The 20,812-nt window shown below is 40.7% G+C and overlaps 1 protein-coding gene across 1 annotated transcript; it reads right to left on the reverse strand.

Annotated features, from left to right (window-relative positions):
• Positions 1–30: 30 nt before the first annotated feature.
• LOC145428709 (receptor tyrosine-protein kinase erbB-3-like) lies at positions 31–17,786 on the reverse strand. Its single transcript, XM_080301285.1, has 29 exons — positions 17,414–17,786; positions 10,894–11,051; positions 10,345–10,531; positions 9,819–9,944; positions 8,701–8,766; positions 8,361–8,479; positions 8,107–8,248; positions 7,791–7,904; positions 7,572–7,695; positions 7,370–7,443; positions 7,151–7,241; positions 6,999–7,016; positions 5,885–6,096; positions 5,659–5,791; positions 5,082–5,175; positions 4,751–4,905; positions 4,618–4,671; positions 4,381–4,522; positions 4,186–4,299; positions 3,994–4,092; positions 3,576–3,761; positions 3,166–3,321; positions 2,905–2,980; positions 2,632–2,778; positions 2,183–2,280; positions 1,892–2,080; positions 1,637–1,705; positions 1,245–1,506; positions 31–1,081 (listed from the first exon to the last, which is right to left on the reverse strand). The coding sequence occupies exons 1-29, from the start codon at positions 17,499–17,501 to the stop codon at positions 333–335; spliced, it is 4,242 nt and encodes a 1,413-aa protein (XP_080157411.1). The 5' UTR covers positions 17,502–17,786; the 3' UTR covers positions 31–332.
• Positions 17,787–20,812: the final 3,026 nt, after the last annotated feature.

The raw sequence follows: 20,812 nt of genomic DNA on the forward strand, positions 1-20,812 counted from the left end.
AAAATAAAAATGTTGCAGTTCCATACCAAGTATTCAAAATATTTTTATTGAGTAAACATCTTTAAATGATTCTTCAAATGATATTGTCACAATTTCTTACCTGAAATCTCTTTATTTACAATGTAAACACAAAAATATAGCTTGTATCACATAATAAAAACAATTTTGATGTATAACAAAGGACAAAGCTGCAAAATAGTCACGTGTTGTTTGGGGGGGTTTGTACATTTTGTTACATGCTACATCTTTAACGTGGCTTTTGGTTGCTTTTCTCATTTCAGATCCTTCATGACTGTGTTTGAGAGGGAAGTCCATGAGATTTAAAATGTTCTTCATGTTGGCACAGCACTGGGCTTAAGAAACATCCTGCTGTGCCAGTATCCTGGGTTGTCGAAAGATCTGTCACCGACAGCAGGCTCCGTAACCCTGACTCCGGCCCGCATAGACTGGTGTTGCTCTCTGCGCCCCGCTGCCCCATTTTCCTCCCTCTGTAAGTTTTGATACACCACACCATCTCCGCCAGGTGGTGGGGCAGAAAAGCAGTCCATATCCTCGTATTCATCTGCCTCTGTCCCCTCTACATTCAGCTCTTTCTTGTCTTGAAGAGCCTGTCGTAGCTTTGGCTGCCTGTTTGTGTAATGATAGTTACCGTTCTCCACGTATTCATCCTCCTCCTCTTCCACCTTGCTGCTCATCCTCACAGGAGCTGGAGGAGGAGGAGGGTCACGTACTGGCGGACCTTCCAGCTTTTCACCGCCTCTGATGTCCATGTATTCATACTCAACTTCACTGGAACCCTGCTGCTCGGAGTCAGAGTTGTCCTTGCTCCTGGTGTAGCTTCCCCTGACCTCCACCGACACACCGGTGTCACATGAGGACGCTGTCACGTGTGATGACATTGAAGAGGTTCGCTTCTTGTTCGGCTTCAGCCACTGGCTGCCTTGCCTGAGTGATACAGGTGTTAAACACACCTGCTTGTTCATGTACTCGTATTCTTCATCATCTGGGTCGTCCAGGAGCTCTGATGAACGAGACTTTCCCATCCTCCCAGGAGCAGCTCGCGATGAGAAAAGCAACGTATCTGAAAGAAACAGATAACAGTAAAAAACAAAGACTAGCTAAACTGGGGCTATAAAGACAAAGTATTTTAAACAGCTGGCTTAGTACAGCTAATCTTCTAGGGCTGCTGCTCATTTCCAAGTGGTAACTGTTAGTGTGTTGTAAATTAACAATTATGGTATCACCTCTCTCCGGGCTCCCTCCAGGAAGCACATATCCGTTTTGATCTTCTTCTTCCATCTCTGGTGAGGGAGTCTCAGGTGGCCCGCCGGACATGCTGTCTCTCTGCGACACATAAGCGCTGTCCTCACGATGACGTCTTCTTTTCAGGCTCCCTGCTAAGGGGAAGTCCTCACCCATCTCCATCTCCATTCCAGTGCCGCAGCCTTCCGAGCTCTCGGACACAGTACGGGCAGAATTTAGCCGAGAGCGTGACTGCCACATCGCCTACCCAACAAAACACAATCAGAACTCTATTGGCAAACTGGTAACAGCAGAAATCTTCAGTGGACTCGTTCTGGTCATGTGTATAAACACTACGAATTGGTTTAACAAAACAAAAGTCTCTTTTATCTACCTGTGTATGGTTGTCAACACCTGAGGTCATGGGCAGGTATCCAGTTCCGCTGGATGAATTAAGAATCACCTGTTATAAGAAAAGAGACAGTAAATGGATGATATCACACACACATACACACACACACATGCACATTCATTAAACACTTGAAGAAAAAAAAATCGTGCATTGGGGAAATTTTGAGATTCAGTATCTTGCCCAGGAATATGATTTCTAAAGTTGACACTAAGTTAAGAGGAAAGTGGTATGCCCTACTTTGGGAGTGTCCATCCTAGAGTAACGATTGAGACTTTTTGCCATGTAGTAGTTGGCTGGAGACAAGTCATCTTCTTTCTCATCTGCCAACGGGTCCTCAAGGTTGACATCTACATCATCCAAGTCATCCAGGTCTGCACTTCGTTGGATGGGTTCATCTGGGGATGAGTCCTGTTGGCTACAGTCCTCCTGGCCAAACAAGGCAAATCATATATATATATATCACATAGCAAACTACACATAGCTTTAACTGAAGCGCCACTTTACTGTACTGTGATGAAACTGTCTTACTTTGATCACCAAGTAGCGAGGTGGGTCTCTGGCCATTCTGGTAAATTCACTCGCCAGCTCCTTGAATGTTGGACGGACATTCTCATCAATCATCCAACCTGGAGAGTCATGAAAGGGCATCGGAACCAATTACAAAATGAAGAATTGACAGCGTACTTAATACTCGGCGGCTTTCAGTCAATTTCATATTTATTTTAATGTCTGTCAGGTTAAAATGTGCAAATTAGTTTTAACATTTTATTCATATGTCACGCCTAATGGACGTGGCAGATAAAAAATCAGAGGTTTATGAACCAAATCATCTTCTGAGCTCCATGAATTTATACTAAACTTAATGGCACACAGACATTTCAGTCCAGCATATTTTTTTTGCAATCCCTCAGTCCACGCCACTGGTATTTGCACTACTGGCTGCACATGAAAATGAGAAATACTAGTGAGGTACTCACACTTAACCATGACCATATAGACATCTATGGTGCAAATTTGAGGCTGGGGCAAACGCTCGCCCTTTTCCAGCAGATCGGGAACCTCCTGTGGTCGCATCGTTGAATACGGCTCTGCTCCATAAGACATCATTTCCCATATTGTCACACCTAAAGCAGGGTGAAGAATTTAGTGTGGCCTGCATTTACACTTCTCCTATACTGACTCCGAAATTTGCGTACTTTAATACGTGAGTATGAAACAATCTGGCGCTGGTAAAGCGCTTTAAAACTCACCATAACTCCAAACATCGCTCTGATGAGTGTATCTGCGGAACAAGATGCTCTCCAGGGCCATCCACCTGATTGGTGTCTAAGATTGTGAACAGAAAAGTTCTCTCTTGGTTACTTGAGTAAAAACAGCAGAACAAGCAGTCAAGTCTTTGAAAGAAAACAGCATAATGTTTTAAGGTGTGCAAGGTATTTAACACTGTTTAAAGAAGTGTGACCAGATGTCACGTTTTCTGCTAAGAAACAAAAACAAAAAAGAAAACAGACCTTGGGCTCGTTGCAATAGTACTTCTTGTCATCAGAGTAGAGCAGGTCTGCAATGCCATAGTCTGAAACCTGGGCAGTGAAATTATCATTCAGGAGTACATTTCTGGCAGCCAGATTCCTGTGAACCATCCTGTTCTCTTCCAGGTAATTCATACCCTGACAGGAGAGAGCAACAATGGTGGTGAAGTACTTGGAGGAATAAACCAAACTGTATACACATATATATACATATATATATATACATATACACATATACATATACACATATACATTATATATATATATATCTGTATATATATATATATATATATATATATATATATATATATATATATATCTGTATATATATATATATATATATATATATAAAAGTTTGACATCAAACAAAAAATATTAAGCATCTTCCATACCTTTGCAATTTGAACACACCAGTTGAGCAGCCTCTGTGGGCTGAGCTTGCCCTTATTTTTCTTTACATGTGCCAGCAGCGAGCCTTGCCTGTTGAGCGGGATAACAAGTTGCAGGCTGTCACCGGGACAGATACCCAGGGTCCTGACAACGTTAATGTGGTTCAGACTTGCCATCGTCCTCATGTGCTGTAGCAACCGAATAAGTAGATCATTAGTGATTTAATTTAGTGTCAACAATCACCAAGATTTATGGTATTAAAGGAGGTGCTCCACAACAAAAAAATCTGTATAATCCATACTTTCAGTGTCAAATGCTCATCGCCTAGAAGCCTGGCATGTGGTTCTGCATAGGCAGTGAGTGATTGGTTCTGAAAATATATCTCTTTAGCACATTTCTTCTTTTTGTTATGTTTCTTACATCGGTCACTCCAGAGAATTTCCGACGACCACTGCGGTCATCAATCGTCTTAATGGCCACAGGAAGCTTCACTGTGTCGCCTTCAGGAATCCAAACACCCTGTGAGGTGCAGAGAGACAGATTCATAATTTGTTAAATAGAAAGTAAAATGCACAAGAGGAGCATTTTATAGGAGTCTGTCTTTTCAAGTACCTTATGGACTGATCCAAACACTCCATTACCCAGGAGCCTGATCTTACGCAGCTCTGTAGGTTTAAGGGTCCGAGCTTCATATTTTGTCCCTTTATCTTCCAGGGGCTCAAAACTCTGCAGGCACACAGGGGCATGAATTATGACAAACCCAAAACAAGCACAGCGGCACAGTAACACTCGAATACAGATACTGACTTCGCTATTCATCAGGTATCTTCTCATGGCGCGCTTGCGACGAATAGCGAGACTTCGGCGGTAGAGAATACTTAGCACGAAAATGGAGAAGGAAGCAAAGATGAGGGCAATCACTCCCAGTACGATAGCCGTGGTCATTTGCCTAAAGGCAGAGGAGAAAAGGGGCACAGTGTCAGCTCTTAATACTTGAATGTCAAAATTACATACAGCATATATCAGAATGAGAGGAGAACTTACCCTGAAATGTACCTAGATGATATTGTACAGTCCCCGATTCCTGGACCGGTGCACCTAAAAACAATAAACACAGGGGATCAGTTTAAAGAAGCAAATTGTGTGTGTCTAACTACATCATTCCACTTGTACTTACCTCTGGGTACAGTTGTTGTGGCAAGGTTTACAGTTGCCCTCCTTGTCTGGATATTTAAAGATGGTTCCCTCCTGCCCCATAACACCCTCAGGACACATGGAGACACAGTGTGGGCCATCCTTCAGGCTGGCACAAGCTAGACATTTATTTGCTCCCTGCAGACAAAAAAAAAAGGGTGAATAAAAGCAGAAAGGTTTTTGCAAGAGTTGAAGGCGAGTGGCATTATGGTGGACAGCCATTTTTGTAAGGCCGCTAGGTGGCAGCAGAAGCCTTATGCCAGTTCTTTTCTTTTCTTTTTTTTTTCCTTCTAGAAGTTTTATGTCAAACATACCGGGCCTGTGCACGTCTCCTTCCCCTCCTGGACCTTACACTCAGGGTGACAGGGCAGACACTCCCCTGACTTAGTAGCAAACTCCCTCTGCTTCCTGCAATCGAGGCATAAACCCAGTTTCTATTCAAGTTCAAAGACTTACAGCAGACATTAGTCACATCTTAGGGCCAATGCTCAGGATTTTCCTTAACAATGTATAGACCTATACACAGTAATCACTCTTAGTCTTCACTTATAACACACTAGAAGTGGGCAGCAATGCATTTGAATCAGTCATTCGAATTTGTCTCCCCTGTTGATTTGTACACAGAGAGCACGGTGGATACGATTAAGCATGTACTTTATCTGTATTTGCACATAATCCAGCAATGTGGCACTTCAAACAGGGTGCGAGTATTTGTGCTTTAAAATGTAAATTCTGTTTAAAACTATCAGAAAATATCAATTCTCTAAATCACTGCTTGTTTCTTTAATACCACTCCTTCTTGTCATTCACTCTCTAACAACCTGCATACATGTTACACCGTTAAATCTATATATTAATAATCGCTTTATACGTCATTTTGTGAATACTGACCCAGTTAAGAACATGCAGTCTGGTACACAGGTTCCTCCCCTGCTGTATTTCTTACAGCTGACACACTGGTCTGGGCCCGGACCCCAGCAGCCATCAGAGGAGCACAGCGGGTGACACACATGCTTCTCTTTAACTAAGGACGCAACCAAAACAGAAACGATGTTATGAGCAGAGCCATTGTTCACAATCACGTCTTGCAAGTTTTAAATGGTCCGCCCCCACTCACCACATTCATCCTTCTTTTGGTTGTCGGTGACGTCTAAGAGCTTTGAACGTTTCTGTGGACGGGAGCCTAAAAGCCGTGTCCAGTTGACAGTATCATGATAGCAGAGATTCTTGTTTCCTTTAATGTACACGGCACCATCATTTATGTTTTGCAGCGAGCGCAACCCCAGCGAGGTCAGAGAATTGATCTTAACCACCATGAGTGCATAGCTCCTGTAGAACAGCAGGAAGTAAATAAAGGTCAGAAAGTGGATGAAAATGTTCCAATTTTGTTTAAAATACCACAAAATCAAAGTGAATATTGAAAGCCATATTTCTTTTAGGTTTAGCAGTTTTCAAGAACATGATGTCAGACATTATTTTTTAAGGTTTACAAACACAATTAATGCACTTTAGCTGTATTTGCACAAAATCCAGCAGTGTGGCACTTTGTGTTTCTTGTTGTTCTTACTGATCACATTTAATGATGTAATATAATCTTTCACAGTGTGTTTTCTTTGAGAAGTTTGTCACCATCTATTCATTTTGATACCTTTTAGACACAATATGAATTCAGTGATTCGGTGTCTGAATGTCATGTTTTTCAAATTGCATAACCCGTGTACTTAAAAAGACAAACAGCCAACAAACATATTCATGTTTAATCTTCAGTATTTTCATGCATCATGTAGTATGTAGTATGGAAATACTACAACAAAACTGATACTGCGGTATCAATTTTGTAGAATCTACTTTGGTAAATTCTTTAGTTATATGTGAACTCATTAAAGCTGAGAAGGCGGTTTGTTTTTAATGCTTTAGTGCTTTTGGTTTCAGACGGGATTTAAACCCAGGTAAAAGTACTCTGATGTACCCCATCTTGCTTTCCTCTCATTTACTGAAGCTTGAGACCAGCCTGAAAAGAGCTTTTTCTTTGTCAAATTGATGTCAAAAACATGCTGCCTCTCCCAGCTTTAAAAAGTTGTGCCCACGGCCAGCTTAACCAAACAATCCCAGTGCTGAATTACCCCTGAAAAAATCATACTGAAAAATACCAACACCACGGATTCGGACAGAACATTTGTAGGCTCTAAGAGGAGATAGAGAGATGTGAGCATGTGAAATCTTTACTGTACCTTTTACTAATCACTCCTCTAAACAGGATAACAAGATAGGATAAAAATTAGAAATAACAAAGAAAAAAAAACAAAATTACTTTTATATTCCAGCAAATACTCTGTCTGCATAACAATGCAGAAAAGACAAAAACAAAACAACTGTTTCTCACTTGTAAAGTTTTCTTCCCTGAATTGTTTGGAGGTTGGAGAAGACTGACAGGTCAGACATGCTTGCAGGCCACGACTGGATGTTGAGGAAGTCTGAAAACAGAGAGATTGTTTTTCAGAAGCCTCAACCAGACTGCAAATGGCATTAAATAACATAAAAAGATAAAAGCAGTCTAAGTGACAGTCTAAAAAAAAAGCACAACCCCACAACATACACACACCTGTAATCTCCTCCACCGTGTTGAAGATTTTCAGTTTTTCTGGATCAAGGGGTGGTACCTTGTTGTAGTCATCACTGAGCAAAAATGAAATAAGTAAGTAAAAGGAAAAGCATGTTGCAAAAACGTCAAAAAAGTGCAGGTTGATCTAGAGAATTTTTTTTTTAAATCTTTGCTGCGTTTTATGAAAGAAAGTTTTTTTTACCCTTCTATTCCCGTCACCAGGAAGTTAAGACTTCCCTGGATCTTAGTGCAGTTTATGAAACTTTCTATGTTGCGAGCATCGACCGTTTCGCTGTTTGAATCAGTCCAGCTTGTGCCATGGCAAACTGGGAAAAAAAAAAAGATGAGAAGGAAACAGTTAATAACAGCAAAGCTGTAAGGTATCTGTAGAGAGAGCTTGAGTTTGATCTGCATGAAATACCTTTAGGGCAGAGGCCTTTGCAGGGCTCACATGTTTTCACACCATTTTTCTCCACTTCCATTTTATTAGATGGGCAGTTGCTCACACATGAACTGCCATCCACCACAAAGATTTCTATTAAAAAAACAGAAAACGCATGAGAATAAATGCATAAATGATCGTCAGTGACTGCGTTACGCCTTCAGTAAACACTGTGAAGAAAGCTGAACAGCGCAGTCATAACAATGATTAAAAATATATAAAAACAGAAATCTTACAGGAAGAAACTATGTATAAATTCTGAGTTTATGTGAATATTGTCATGTGTGGGACTCACTGGGGCATTGGGTCACACAAATAGAGCCGTACTGGTACTTGGCATTGGGGTTGGGCTCCATTCTATATGTAAGCCTGTTGTAGATCACAGTTTGTGGGCACTGAGGCACGCAGGAGCCCGAGTTGTTGAAGTTCCTGCAGGCCTGCAAAATGCAATTTATAACAGAGGAACGTTTTATTTTTACATCTGCGTTTTCTGTACTGCAACATGTGAAAATATCTTCTCATTAAAGCCTGTGGAAGACTTGGACTCACAAAGCAGTCTGTATCCTTGGGCCCAGTGCAACCTCCAGCACACTCAACGTGGCAGCACTCGCTCGGGTTTCTACCAAAGCAGCGGCCACTACACTGAGGGGCGCACACGGTTTTTGTCACTGTAAGAGAGTCGACGCTTGTAAAAACCTGGCGTGAAACTAAAACTGTACCGTAGATGCATATTAAATTTTTAACTTTGAAGTTACGTATATTATTAACAATGTGCAATGTAAATGAACAACTCTGGCAGCAGCCATGATTCATGTGTGAGACATCTCACAAGGTAACCAGTGCGTGGAAAATCAAGACATTAAAGATAAAGGTGCTTGATATGACTCACAGATCTGGCATGTGTCATTTCCTGGACCCCAGCATGGCACGTCTCCACAGGCTTTGTGACAAGGCTCTGAGATAAAAAAAAAAAAACTCTCATTAGTTTCCGCATTTTAATACAAAACCAGAACAAAAGTCTTAAATTAAAGGAAAAGTTCAGATTTTGTTTTTTGTTTTAAATCCAAAGTTCAGCAGAAGAAAAAAATGAAACCTCAACAAGTTACAAGATGCAACTTGCAGCGCTGAAAAATGAAGCCTGCAGTTCCTCTAATGGCCAGTTGAGGGTGAATCCAAGTGCGAGTTAACCCCAATAAGACATTCATATTAAGACGTTTCGCCAGTGTAAACATGTTTACAGACTTAAACAAAAAATGGTTTCTGTCTTTAGAACTAATTTGACCTTCTGTGCTTATTTTTTTTAATGAATCACATGTTTAAATTGTTTTAAGGCTTTGAAGTTTGAGACCAGGGGCTGCTAGACCACCACGTGTCTGCTAGGTGTCACCTCAGATGGTCCACTTTACCATGTTTGTCGTGTTTGCACCTTTTAAGGAGGTTTTTGGGTGTTTTCTGTGTGGTTAATTGCATCATTTTGTGGAGTGAAATTCTACTATTTTATTTGTATGTTAGTACAATTAGCAGGTATTTGTGTCTGTGTAATGCAATGCATCAGTCTATGGATGCACATTAACATTAAGCTTGCTAGTATTAGCTTAAGATTCCAACCTGTCGGCTAAAACGGATTCACTTCTGGCTCCTAAAAACAAGACGCAGACTGTCTAATGCTTTCACAAACCAGCGGATGAAGTCGTGGTGACTACATCCATCTATTATATGCACTCCAAAGAGTGGATCTTTTTAAGTTACCTATGTTTTTTGCTCCAATTTTCCTCGACAGTGATTTCTCCTCCTTTCACTGAGATTTGGCCGAGAGGCAGTAACACAGAAAGGGAAATAAGCACTGAAAAGACTGGAAAAACAGCTACCTCTTTCAGTTTAAAGTTCCATGTTTACCTTTGCTGAATTTCTGTTGAACTGTTTTATAGTGAAACGGAAATCTGAACCGATCCTTAAACATACCTGGTGCTCATATTTATGTGTGTAGTTACAACCCAGTGCACTCACTTTCAGGCCCATTGTCCTCTATCACAATTTGGGCTGTTCCATCCTTCACTATGTCCAGCCAATTCACCTGCGGGGCGTAGCTCAGATACTTATTCTGGATGATCTTCACTCCTCCCCTGAGGATCTCTGTAGAAGGTACACATAGGTGTAAATGGGGCAGTACAATTAGGAAAGCAAGCCCGAACAGGCCTGTGACTCATCCTAACAAACTCTGCCATTCTCTGTTTACTACACAGCAAACGTATCATGTGCTGGAGCTCATGTTACACTGGCAGTTGAGCGGTTGAGCACATGGTACATTCCAGGGACTTCATATCACTCCTACACACACAAGCACACACACGGGCACAAACACACACACTGCTGCGTTTCAACAACCGGTATTCTAAAGGTGTGGCTGAACTGTGTAGGTGTGGGAGCTCCAACAGTAAGAGTGCCACATCCAACTTGACCTCTTATCTGCTCCAATCCAGCCTCCCACATGTTAAACACACTCTATACATCAAATGAGTGACTCTCTGTGTACCTGTGAGGTGAGTCAGGCCCAGTTCTTGAAGGCCATGCTCCCCATCCCTCTGATAGTTGACCATGACAGCCAAGGCATACTGGTCCTCATACAGTGTGCTGCCTCTGATGATGCGCAGGTGGTGCAGTGGGAGGCGGCTGAACTCATTGATAGCAAAAAGGATGTACCCTGTCACCTCCTTGATAGACTGCAAGGCAAAAGAAAAGAACAAGGAAGAGAAAAATGCAGTTTGTCAATTCTTCTGCTCAATCAAATTGTTATCAGGGTCACAAATCAGCAGGGGCGTGTTTGCTTACTGAGTTAGTCACTGACTTCAGTGGCATGACTAGCACAAAAGGAGTGGGGGCATAAATGAGCTCATTCTGGATTTGAGACAAAATCCATTACAGAGAGCGATCAAACAGAACAAGTGTTGACCCTCTGTGTTCTCCTGGGCGAATGAAAATGGTTGATTCACATACTTACTCATCTTGTCAGTGACACAATTTGCAGTGAAAGCGGTAGTCAAACTCTCTCTTGGTTTGTTGTTTGTAATGTTTGCAACCTCACCTCCAGAAAGCTGAAGTCTCTGGTGTGGTCCATCATGGTGATCTCGAGGTTGCCCATCACAATGTCGCAGTTATTGTACCTCGTCTTCATCAAGTTGTACTGGATCTCTGAATTCCCAGTCGTGCTCAGAAAGTTCTTGGTGCCGTCACAAACGGTCACTGTGAAAAGCAAAGGTTCTTAGATTTTAAAAAAAAGTTTTTTCAGAAAAACATGTGTCCTCATTTCAAATAACCAGAAGAGTTGGGAATGACAGTAAACGCTGTAATGATTCATTAATCATCTGATTTTTAAAAGGCTATCCACGTCAGTATACAGCGAGCCATTTCCCACAACCTCCAGCACACTGCGTTACCTAGTTTATCATGTTCAGTTTTAACAGTTTAATTAATGAGCTAAAAATAAACACTTTCCATTCACGTTAGCACAGCAGAGAGATGTTCTGTCAATTAAAGAAACATATTTAGAAATGTGGCTGTTTGTGTGGCTGTGGAGATCACTCGGGGTGGCTTTGGCTGTCTCCTCACTGTGTTGGTGTGTTTGACTCTAGCCTATAGGTTTACATAGCTAACTGGTGTGTGTATGTGTCAATGAGTTTCAGGTGAAATTGTTCGATACATTACTTTTTTTGGGTAATGACCTCAACACTGGTTACAGTCTTAAAATAAGCCCAAAAAACTGACTTATGAAACCGTAGTGCCGGCGCTGCGTGCCACTACCTTCAGATAGACCAAACTGGCTCCTATCAGAAAAGAAAGTGGAAGTCTTTAGTTTGACAAACAGACGCCACACAGCTACTTGGTGGGAACTTTTTTTTATATCTATATCTATGCATCTGTCCACATTTTTTCTGACTTGATTTTAAAGAAGTTTCAGACCTGTTTTTAAACTATAAACAAACCCGCAGAGGCCATCCATCCATGTTTAATTTATAAAACACGTCAAATGTATGCTTACTTTTAACAGGATAAACTTTAATTAGTTAACACAAAGCAGTGGTTGTTGGATCTTCTAATAAGACTCATGAGAAATTATATATGATTGAAATTATACTCTTTGTATTTTTCAACATTTCGGGTTAATTTCATGCCTTACAATATATATAAATATAAACAAATGTGTCTGTGTTTAAGAAAAACAAAACAAAACCCCAATAAGCATTCTAAGTGATCCCAAACTCAGGAGCAGTACTCTACATTTCATTCACCGTGTGAATATATTATTGTCCTGAGTACATTATTTACTCAGTTGAGATAAAGTGGGTAAAACTGCTAAACATCACTGGTGATTGAGCAATTATATCACAACACAAATAATCCCACAGAGGTTCTAATGAATCATTAATGAGTCAACAGCATAATTCCTTACAAAGTGTGCTTTATGCCACTTACTACACACCACTGTGTTTGGTGTGCTCAATATGAATAAATGTACTGTAACAGTTTGAAACGAGCTAAGGATTGTGCAGAGCATGCCCTTCTTTCCAATAAAAATACAAAGCCTTGTTTATGGTCTGTGGGACTTTAGCCATTCAGCATCACTCGAAGGCTGCTTTGCTATTCAAATGTTAGACGGGAGAGAAGCTGCTGAGAGAAAATGGAAGAACGGGAACACGGACGGTGAACAGAGTGTGGCTACTGATGTGAAACTCATAGAAAAGCAATACTTTGCACAGAAATATGCTTATGTATGATATGTCAGCTTTATGCACATCCAACTTACAGTTAGATCATACAATTATCTTTTAAACAACAGAGTGCTTCCAGTAACTTGGTTTGCTTTCCTACAACCTGATCCAACACCTTTGGGATGACCTGTAAGCCCAGCTTTAATAACTAACAGCACTCCCTATTACCTTCACTACATCTTGTGTGGTTGAAAGATGAGAAATTGCGCTACAACAATGATGTAAAATCTCATTAAAAAAAACTTTAAAAGGAATGCCCACATGCTCATGGTCTCAATGTATCAATCACATGCATTTCCTGCCAGTTAAGCCATTTTAGATCAAGAGAGAGGATTTTTGCCTCTTGGATTAAGTGATACTTAATAAAGTCAGACACCTGTTATTTTTAGGATGAAAAAAAAGCAGCCTTTGTGATCCCGGGGCAAGCTTGAAAGTCTTTGTAGGATACATTTACTTACAGTTTATGCCAAATTAACTATCAGCAGTTCGTGCTTGCAGCGTACTGGATATATGGACGACTATCCCAGGATTACTTTGTACTGAAACAAATTTACAGTAAAAGCAGAACAACAGGATCAACAAGGGCATAAAAAGACTAATGATTATTAACCTCACAGCAAAGGAACGCTGCGCAGGTCAAAGTGTGTGTGTGCGTGTGTACTTGTGTGATACAATGTTGCAAAAAGCATGTCATAAAGTCCCGATAAGGATTACTTTACTGTGTTTTTGAGAACACCATCTTCAAAAAAAACCCTAGCTCTGTACTAAAAATATGAAACGACTCAAATCAGAAAAATACGCTGCATGATGTTTAGCCATCATGTGTGCGTTTGCTTTTAACAGTTATTTTTAGATATCCTGCTCAGAAGCTCCTGTCACCAGTGCAATATAACAGAAACGACGAGTATTTGTTTATCCTGCTTTCCAGAAAATGATGTCTTACTCATAACACCTGCAAACTGTCCAGGACAGTTCACCGCCGTTCTAGGATGACAGCAGAAGCAGCATCTCGTGCTCAGCTTAAACACATAATGGTGAAGTGACATGAAACTCTGCAGATATTAGACATAAAGATGTGATTGCTCACCGTGCAGTCACACTTAGCTTGTGCAAACAGTTGTAAAATGTTCTCTTGGGCTCATGAGGAGCTTTGTTAAGTCTTGGAGAATAGCCCTGATTATGTGATCAGGGTTTACTCGGCTTGGACTGACAAAACACTTTAACAGGAAGCCTATGTTTCAAATTGAGGGTGAGAGTGAAGTTCACAAAAATAAAATCTGTGAAGGTTTACATCACCATTATCTGCTGTCATCCCAGTAATGTGGAGGTTAACTGGCCTTGACAATTTAGCAGTCACACAGCAGATTTGAAAGTGTGGGAAAGTTGGAAGTTTTCACACATTAGTCTAGGATTAAAGTTGTAGTTCTGTGGTTATCATGTGAAGATAATGCCAAACAAAAGTCTATAAGTCTATATTTTGCAACAAGTGAAAAAAAACTGTTCTACTTTTATTTCCTCTTGAGGCCTTTCCTTTTCATATTTTGCTTTGCTTTACTTTTGCTAATTAAAATCCAAATAATTGAAAGCTCACGCACAGCTCACAGGTCAAATTCTTTGTCTGCCCTACCCTGTGAGGTGCACAGTGCTATCAGTGGTTGACAATGTCTGAATTGCCTGTTGGGAAATACTTGCCAACACCTCTACACATAGTCCACAACCTTCTACCCAGTAACTTATATAGAGCATGCATAAGCACAGCCCTCTAGAAAGGGAAAAACCGGTGTGTACGCATGCAGGACTGTATGTGACAAAGTGTGTCTGTCATACAGGAGGTGCACAAAGTTGCAGCTGTGGGAGCTGAAAATCTCAACAAGCTGAGTGGGTTTTTCCTCTGTCAAAGGAGGACTTTCAGTGTTGGCAGATGGATGATGGAGAGAGAAAAAAAGAATGGAGTGGAGGGTTTAGAGTCAATGCACACACATTGACACACACGAACACAATGGCCCCATTTTGAAAGAGTGCAAAACAAGTGTCGTACTGTATCAAGATGTGCACCCAAACCTCTCTCTGTCCAAAGCCGACACTTTTTGTTTGTCACCCCAACTCTTTACAAACACTGAGGTATGTCAGCCTTCCTACTTAAATCCATCACTAACGAGCATGCACGAATTGTGAACTCACTTCAGCGTGTTGTCATTGTCCTGACAGGTAACCTAACACACGATGAAAATGCAGCACGGATCGGGTTTAGCTGTTATTTTCATTTGTCTGTTACCAAGGATTCAGTATTTGAAAAGAAAAGAGACAGCGAAAGAAAAGAATAGAGGGAGGAGGAGATAAACAAGCCTAATAAAAGTAGCTGAGACGATGAGGTAAACAGAAACTTGGCACAGGACGTACAGAGATTGCTGCATAACTCAGAAGTGAGCGTGCACACGCGTGCGCACGCGAACGCAAACACAGGCTCCTGAGCAACTCGCGAGGTATTGACTAGGCACAGATTGTGTGTAAATGAATTGGAAGACTCTTTACGTGCTCCACAAAGCATTGCTGAACACACCAAGACAGAGGGTTGCTTAACATCGCACTCTGGCAACAGGAGCAACAGCATATTTGCTTTTCGACACATCAGCTATTTGGTCAGGTCACACCTGCATGAGTGCAATTTTTAAAAGGTTCTAGTTTTTCTTTTTAAAAGACTTTTTTCCCCTCCTAATATTAAAGGAAACCCCCTCTCTGATACACCTGAGAGACTGTTTTGCAAAGGTTGTGATATGCAAAAATGCAAGTACTACAACTTGGCTGCAGCAGTACAGTTCACTTAGAGTGTGCTTTATGTAACGCTGTCTTTTAGGCTTTGTGCTCAAAGGAGTGTGTGAACAGCATTTCATTTGCTTTATTGTAGAAAGCGACTTTGATGTTTCATATAAAAAAGACACAAAGAAAGCAGCCAACAAACCACAGGCCAGTGTTATGATTAGTTTCTCTATTATTTAATATATTAATGACGGCATGTGTTTAATAACCAGGTCAAAAGGAATGAAGCTGTGCATTAGTGGTCCTCTTCAAGAGGTTTAGAGTCATTTCCCGCACTTTCATGAGTTGTTTTTTTTTTTGGGAAGTGGTGATGACTACACAGTAAGTCACGGAACAGCACCTGCCAAGCATTGTTTTTTTCAGACACTAAGAAAAGAGACACACCTGGAAATTCACCTGTAAAAGCTGGCAAAAGCAATAACACAAAGTCAAAGTTCACAGCGTTCCTTCAGGACTCAAATCAAAACTCAAACATATCAGAATGCTTAGTGGTGACAGAGTGCATTTGTAACAGATCTAAAGAGACCACTGCAGACCATTCAGATCATCTGATTAGGATCTCCTGACTGTACCATGCTCTTACTTTACAATCAGAGGTGATCATGTATTGAGGTTGTAGCTCCCAAACTCTGGAACAGCCTTCTACTAAAAAAAACTAATTTTTATAAGCCATTTTTCCCTTAATGTTTCCCCCAATATTCTGGGGCCATAGTTTTCATTGTGGCTGTCAAACATAAGGTCCGGGGATCAGAATCGACCTAGCGAAGACTGAAATCTGGCCCACTGGACAGCTTTAGAAAATGTAAGAGAGTGCACAGATTTTGATCTTTTAATTGTGTTTTCACAAGTTTTATGGCTTTTCCTATCAATTAAGACTGCCTACCTCCATGCCCGTCTATGCTACACCAAAGTTCCTGTTTTTGAACTATTAGTGAGTCCACTAGATTTACAAAACTTACTATATTTTATAAATGCAGGTCAGTCTGTGCATTTAACTTTTTTCTTTACACATTAATCACGTCGTTTCACTGATCGGGCCCACTTCAGAGCAAAGTGGGCCGTATGTGACCCGCGACGTAAACTGAGTCTGACATCGCTGGTTTAGGTCTTTTTGTGTGGGTGGAAGTTTATATGTTGTGTGTCCCTGTGGTTGAATATGTGGTTGAATATGTTGAAACGTGTACATCTTTAATGTGCAGCTTCTATAATTTCAAACTCTGAAGCACTTTGAAACTTTGTGTTTAGAAAAGTGCCACACAAATAAAGTTCTTTTTATTATCACTCAAGCACGGCAAACAACTAAAAGTTTCATGTATGTGAGCACTTTAAGTCTATGCTACCTTTACTTCCCATACACCTATATGACGTTTAATGCTTATGTGTTACTCTGAGAGCTGATCAATTGATTAATTATGTGGTAATAAAAGTGTAATTATTCTTGAAGAGAACATCTGTTGAAATTTTAGAATATAAATGATCAAACTATTAAACAGATGAGGGGAATAAAAACCCTGACAGATGATTCGCTAATGAAAATAATGACTAGTTGCCCTATATGAACCCACACATTAAGATGTGATCAGTTTCAGTGTGATGTCCCTTATAGATTAGGCTAAACTATGCCAAGAGCAAGCAGTAAACCAGCACTCGTGTTTTTTCTACTTCACACCACAAACTGTTGCCATCCATGTAAAGTTTGGGCACTTTTATTTTGCGATATTTTACTTAATAGCCACTGCAACTGCGGAACTATTAAAGAAATGCACATTTGGCTGTCAGTAAGGCAGAGAAGCTGGGCCACTCTGTCACAAACATGATAAAGCATATCGAGCCGTGGGAGAGGTGCAGGTGACTCACAGCAAACAAGTATGCAGAACAGGTTCTGCATATGAGGTCTGTGAGGACAGGTGATTACCTCTAACTAAGGTGGAAGTGAGAGGGGGTATTCATCGTTCCTCTCCCAGGCTAATGATAAAAATAAACGTGTGTGAATATGTGTGTGCGGGTGTTTATACCCACCTCCTTGAGTCTGAGCGCAGCAGAGCTGGAGTACACACGGCAGCAGGACGTAGAGCACCTGCTGCACCTTCTTCACAAGGACCTTCATTCTTATTCAAATCTCCAGGCTGGCGTCGAATCAAATAAACATCACCATCGTATTTATAGAGAAGAAATGTGTCCTTGAATCTTCCCAAATCCCCTCGTTGCTTCCGAGTCTGACCATTTAGACCACTACTCGGCTGTCGTTTTCTTAATCCTCTGCTTCAACTTGTTCTAGTCTTCACGAACAGGAGTACATCCAGTTAGAAAAACAAAACCAAACAAAACCTGTTTGTGTTTTCGCTACATTTGTCACAACCTTACTAGTCGACCGCTCGGGTTTGTGTGGAGAAGAGTCACTACATCGCGGTGATTGGAGCGCACCGCGGAGCCAATCAGTAGCGGGAGCGGCTGTTTTCCTCTAGCACTGATTTTTGTGGGCGGGAGCAAAACACGCAACACACAATAGCGTAAAAGAAAGCCAGTAGAAACATCGAAAACAACTTGAAAAATGCGTTCACACATTTGCTCCTATGTCCAGTTGGAAACTGTATTAAAAACGCGTGTTGCCTTCAGAAAACAGTTTCCCTCTCTGTACATGAGGCCGATTGATCCACAGTTCTGTTGTCTACAGTTCAGTAATAATAATAATATTGGTGTGAATTAAAAATGACAATAAAATAGCAACAAATGTGTGCCACAATAGTGGTTCTGGGCCATTTTCTTCCTGCTGTTTGTCAACATGTGATGAATATTTCATGAAGACAACGTTTTTTGTTGATAGTGTGTGCGTGTATCTGTTATCATAATTTGTAAAGTGATTAAATGTAGCTAGACTTTGAGTGGGTAAATTCCCCAACATTATTCAGGCAAACAAGTTTGTGTTGTTGTTTTTATCATTCGTTAAATCACGTAAAATTCAGCCCTTCCGTCTTGTTTTCCTGCTCGTGTAAATAGCTTTATTATTACAGTCAGCGCATGCAAGTCACTCCCTCCCATTATATTCCTTTGCTACAGAAAACAACAAATGCTTAGATTGACGTCTTCAGTTTGTTCTCTGCTTCTTTGCATGTTCCACATATGATCTGATGGCATGTTTCTTACATCTGTTTTCTTGATAACAGGACTTTGACCTCCTCAAAGTCTGAAAATGTACGATTGCTTTTTTAAAATTTTTTATTGCTGCATCATATCATTGCTCCTGCGTGATTTTACAGTTGTACTTGGGACTCCTTGCAAAGTTTGTTAAATGCTTGTATAACAAAGGCAGTTCTTGAATAGTTTCAGTACAGGGGAGTAAGTCAAGCTGCACGTTTAAACCAAACTAATGTGAGGTATTGTAACAAAAAACAAAAACATATCTGTTGTCATCTTGTTTATCTTCACACAAACACCGTGTACCAGTTACAGTGGATGAGCGAGCTGAACAGCTCTGTGGAAACTGGCTCTTCCTGAACCTCCAGTTCATGTCACGCACACACTGCCATACAAAATAACTTCAGTGGAAAACAAAGACTGACACACTGATTGCATAAATCTGATTGATGCAAGTTTGTTTTTTCTTCACATGTATAACCTCTCTCTCTCCCCCCCCCCCCCCCCCCCCCCTGCCTAAAGGTAAGAAGGAAACTCAAAAACAAATGGTTAATGTTTTACCAATGACAGGAATCATTATCAAAAGCATTTCTTTCCTTTTTCTCTTCACAGAAGCTGCCTGCTTAGGAACAGAAGTTCAGAGAAACATTAAAAGACTTTAACATCTTTAATGGAACCTGATGCTCAAATTAACACTCTACTCTCAGGCTGTTTTACCAAAGAAAAATCTCACAGAAAGCTACTGAAGTGTAACTGAAGTATGTTGGTGCTTCAGGGCAAAGCTGAGAGTAGTGAAAGTAAATGGACTCGTTTTGCACCTGATGCAAACCTTGAAAAAGTGCATTAAACTGTTTTGTACACACCACTAAAATGTTCAGCTCCTAAATATGCACTTTTTCCATATGTCAATATTTGTCTTTATCTTCCTTTTGCTAAACTGGCAAATTCAATGAAACCTAGTCTGTTAAACATTTAAATCTCTTTACTCCCTCATGTGTCATGTGAAAAAGAAATGCTTCCCCGGACTCTTCTGTAGGAAATAAGAGCGATCAGACACTCTTGATTATTGGCCACTCTGATCACATCATGTAAAAGCAGGAGGTTTGGCAGCAAATTCAACCCAAGGTCAGACTGTGCAATGTTCAGACAAGTCAAGTTGAGTCAATTTACTTATAAGCACATTTAAAACCAACATAGGTTGACCAGAGTGCTGTAAACTTATAAGGAAAAAACTAGAGCAGGAAAATACAGAAAAATAGAAGAAATACAACAAAAAGAAAAGTGTCAAAACGCAGTCACATTTAAATGGTCTCCTCCTGTGCTTTACTCTGCTTCCTTGATCAGCTGACCTTAAAGACCTATTCAGGAATATGCATAGTTAAAAGTTCAGAAAGGTAAGTGGGTGCAAGGAACCCAAGAGCCACGTCTCAAACTCTACAAGACTCAGCTAGCATGTTAGATATTAAAATTCATGAAACTACAGTTAGACACGGGCTGAGAGGTTGTTTGGAAAGGTTGCTAGGATAAACATGGCAGCAGGGCTCGGGTTAGCATCAAGTTGCATCTAAATAAACCACAAGACCTCTCAAACATCCCTTTGGAGTGAAGATGTTTGGGCATAATACACAGTGCTCTGTTTGGCAAAAACCACAGGATCAGCACAAGCGCCTCATACCAAGAGTCAAGCACAGTGGTGGAGGGGTGATGATTTGGGCTTGTTTTGCAGCCACAGGACTTGGACACTTTGCAGTCATTGAGTCCACCATGAACTCCCATGTGTACCAAAGTATTTTAGAGGCCAGTGAGACTGTCTAACATGTAAATCACACAATAGGACAATGATTGCAAGGACAGCAATAAATCTACAACAGAATGCCTGAAAATAAGGGAGCGGTGCATAAATGAATGCCTGCAAACCTCAATGGACTGAAAATTTAAATTAAAAAAAAGAAGAAGGCTGAAATTGCTCTACGACAAAACGAGACCCTGATTACAGAAAACAGTTGCTTCAGCTTATGGCTGCTGAAGGTGGCTCTACAAACAGTGGACTCATTAGGTGCACTTTGTTTTTGTACTTCCTTTTTCACATGACAGTATATTTCCCCTTTCACTGCAGATTTAGGAATTATTTCATATGTTTTGTGAACAGATATCATTGTGGAACAGTGTCCTCTCCTGGTTGGAGCCTGTCACAGCAAGACATTTGTCACGTAGACATAGAGGCAGGTGTAACAGTGAAGTGGAGGAGTTGAAATACCTGTGGTCAGCAATCCAAGATATTGG

This window comes from Astatotilapia calliptera, chromosome 5 (genome assembly GCF_964374335.1).
Source record: "Astatotilapia calliptera chromosome 5, fAstCal68.1, whole genome shotgun sequence".
Taxonomy (NCBI): domain Eukaryota; kingdom Metazoa; phylum Chordata; class Actinopteri; order Cichliformes; family Cichlidae; genus Astatotilapia; species Astatotilapia calliptera.

Bases quoted from the DNA above. Each gene is read 5' to 3' on its own strand.
- LOC145428709 (XM_080301285.1), bottom strand. From the start codon at position 17,501: ATGAAGGTCCTTGTGAAGAAGGTGCAGCAGGTGCTCTACGTCCTGCTG. The intron at 7,242-7,369 runs GTGTGTGTATGT...CTCTGTTTTCAG, and splicing joins CACGGTGGAGGAGATTACAG to ACTTCCTCAACATCCAGTCG. The intron at 4,093-4,185 runs GTACTTGAAAAG...TGCACCTCACAG, and splicing joins TGTTTGGATCAGTCCATAAG to GGTGTTTGGATTCCTGAAGG.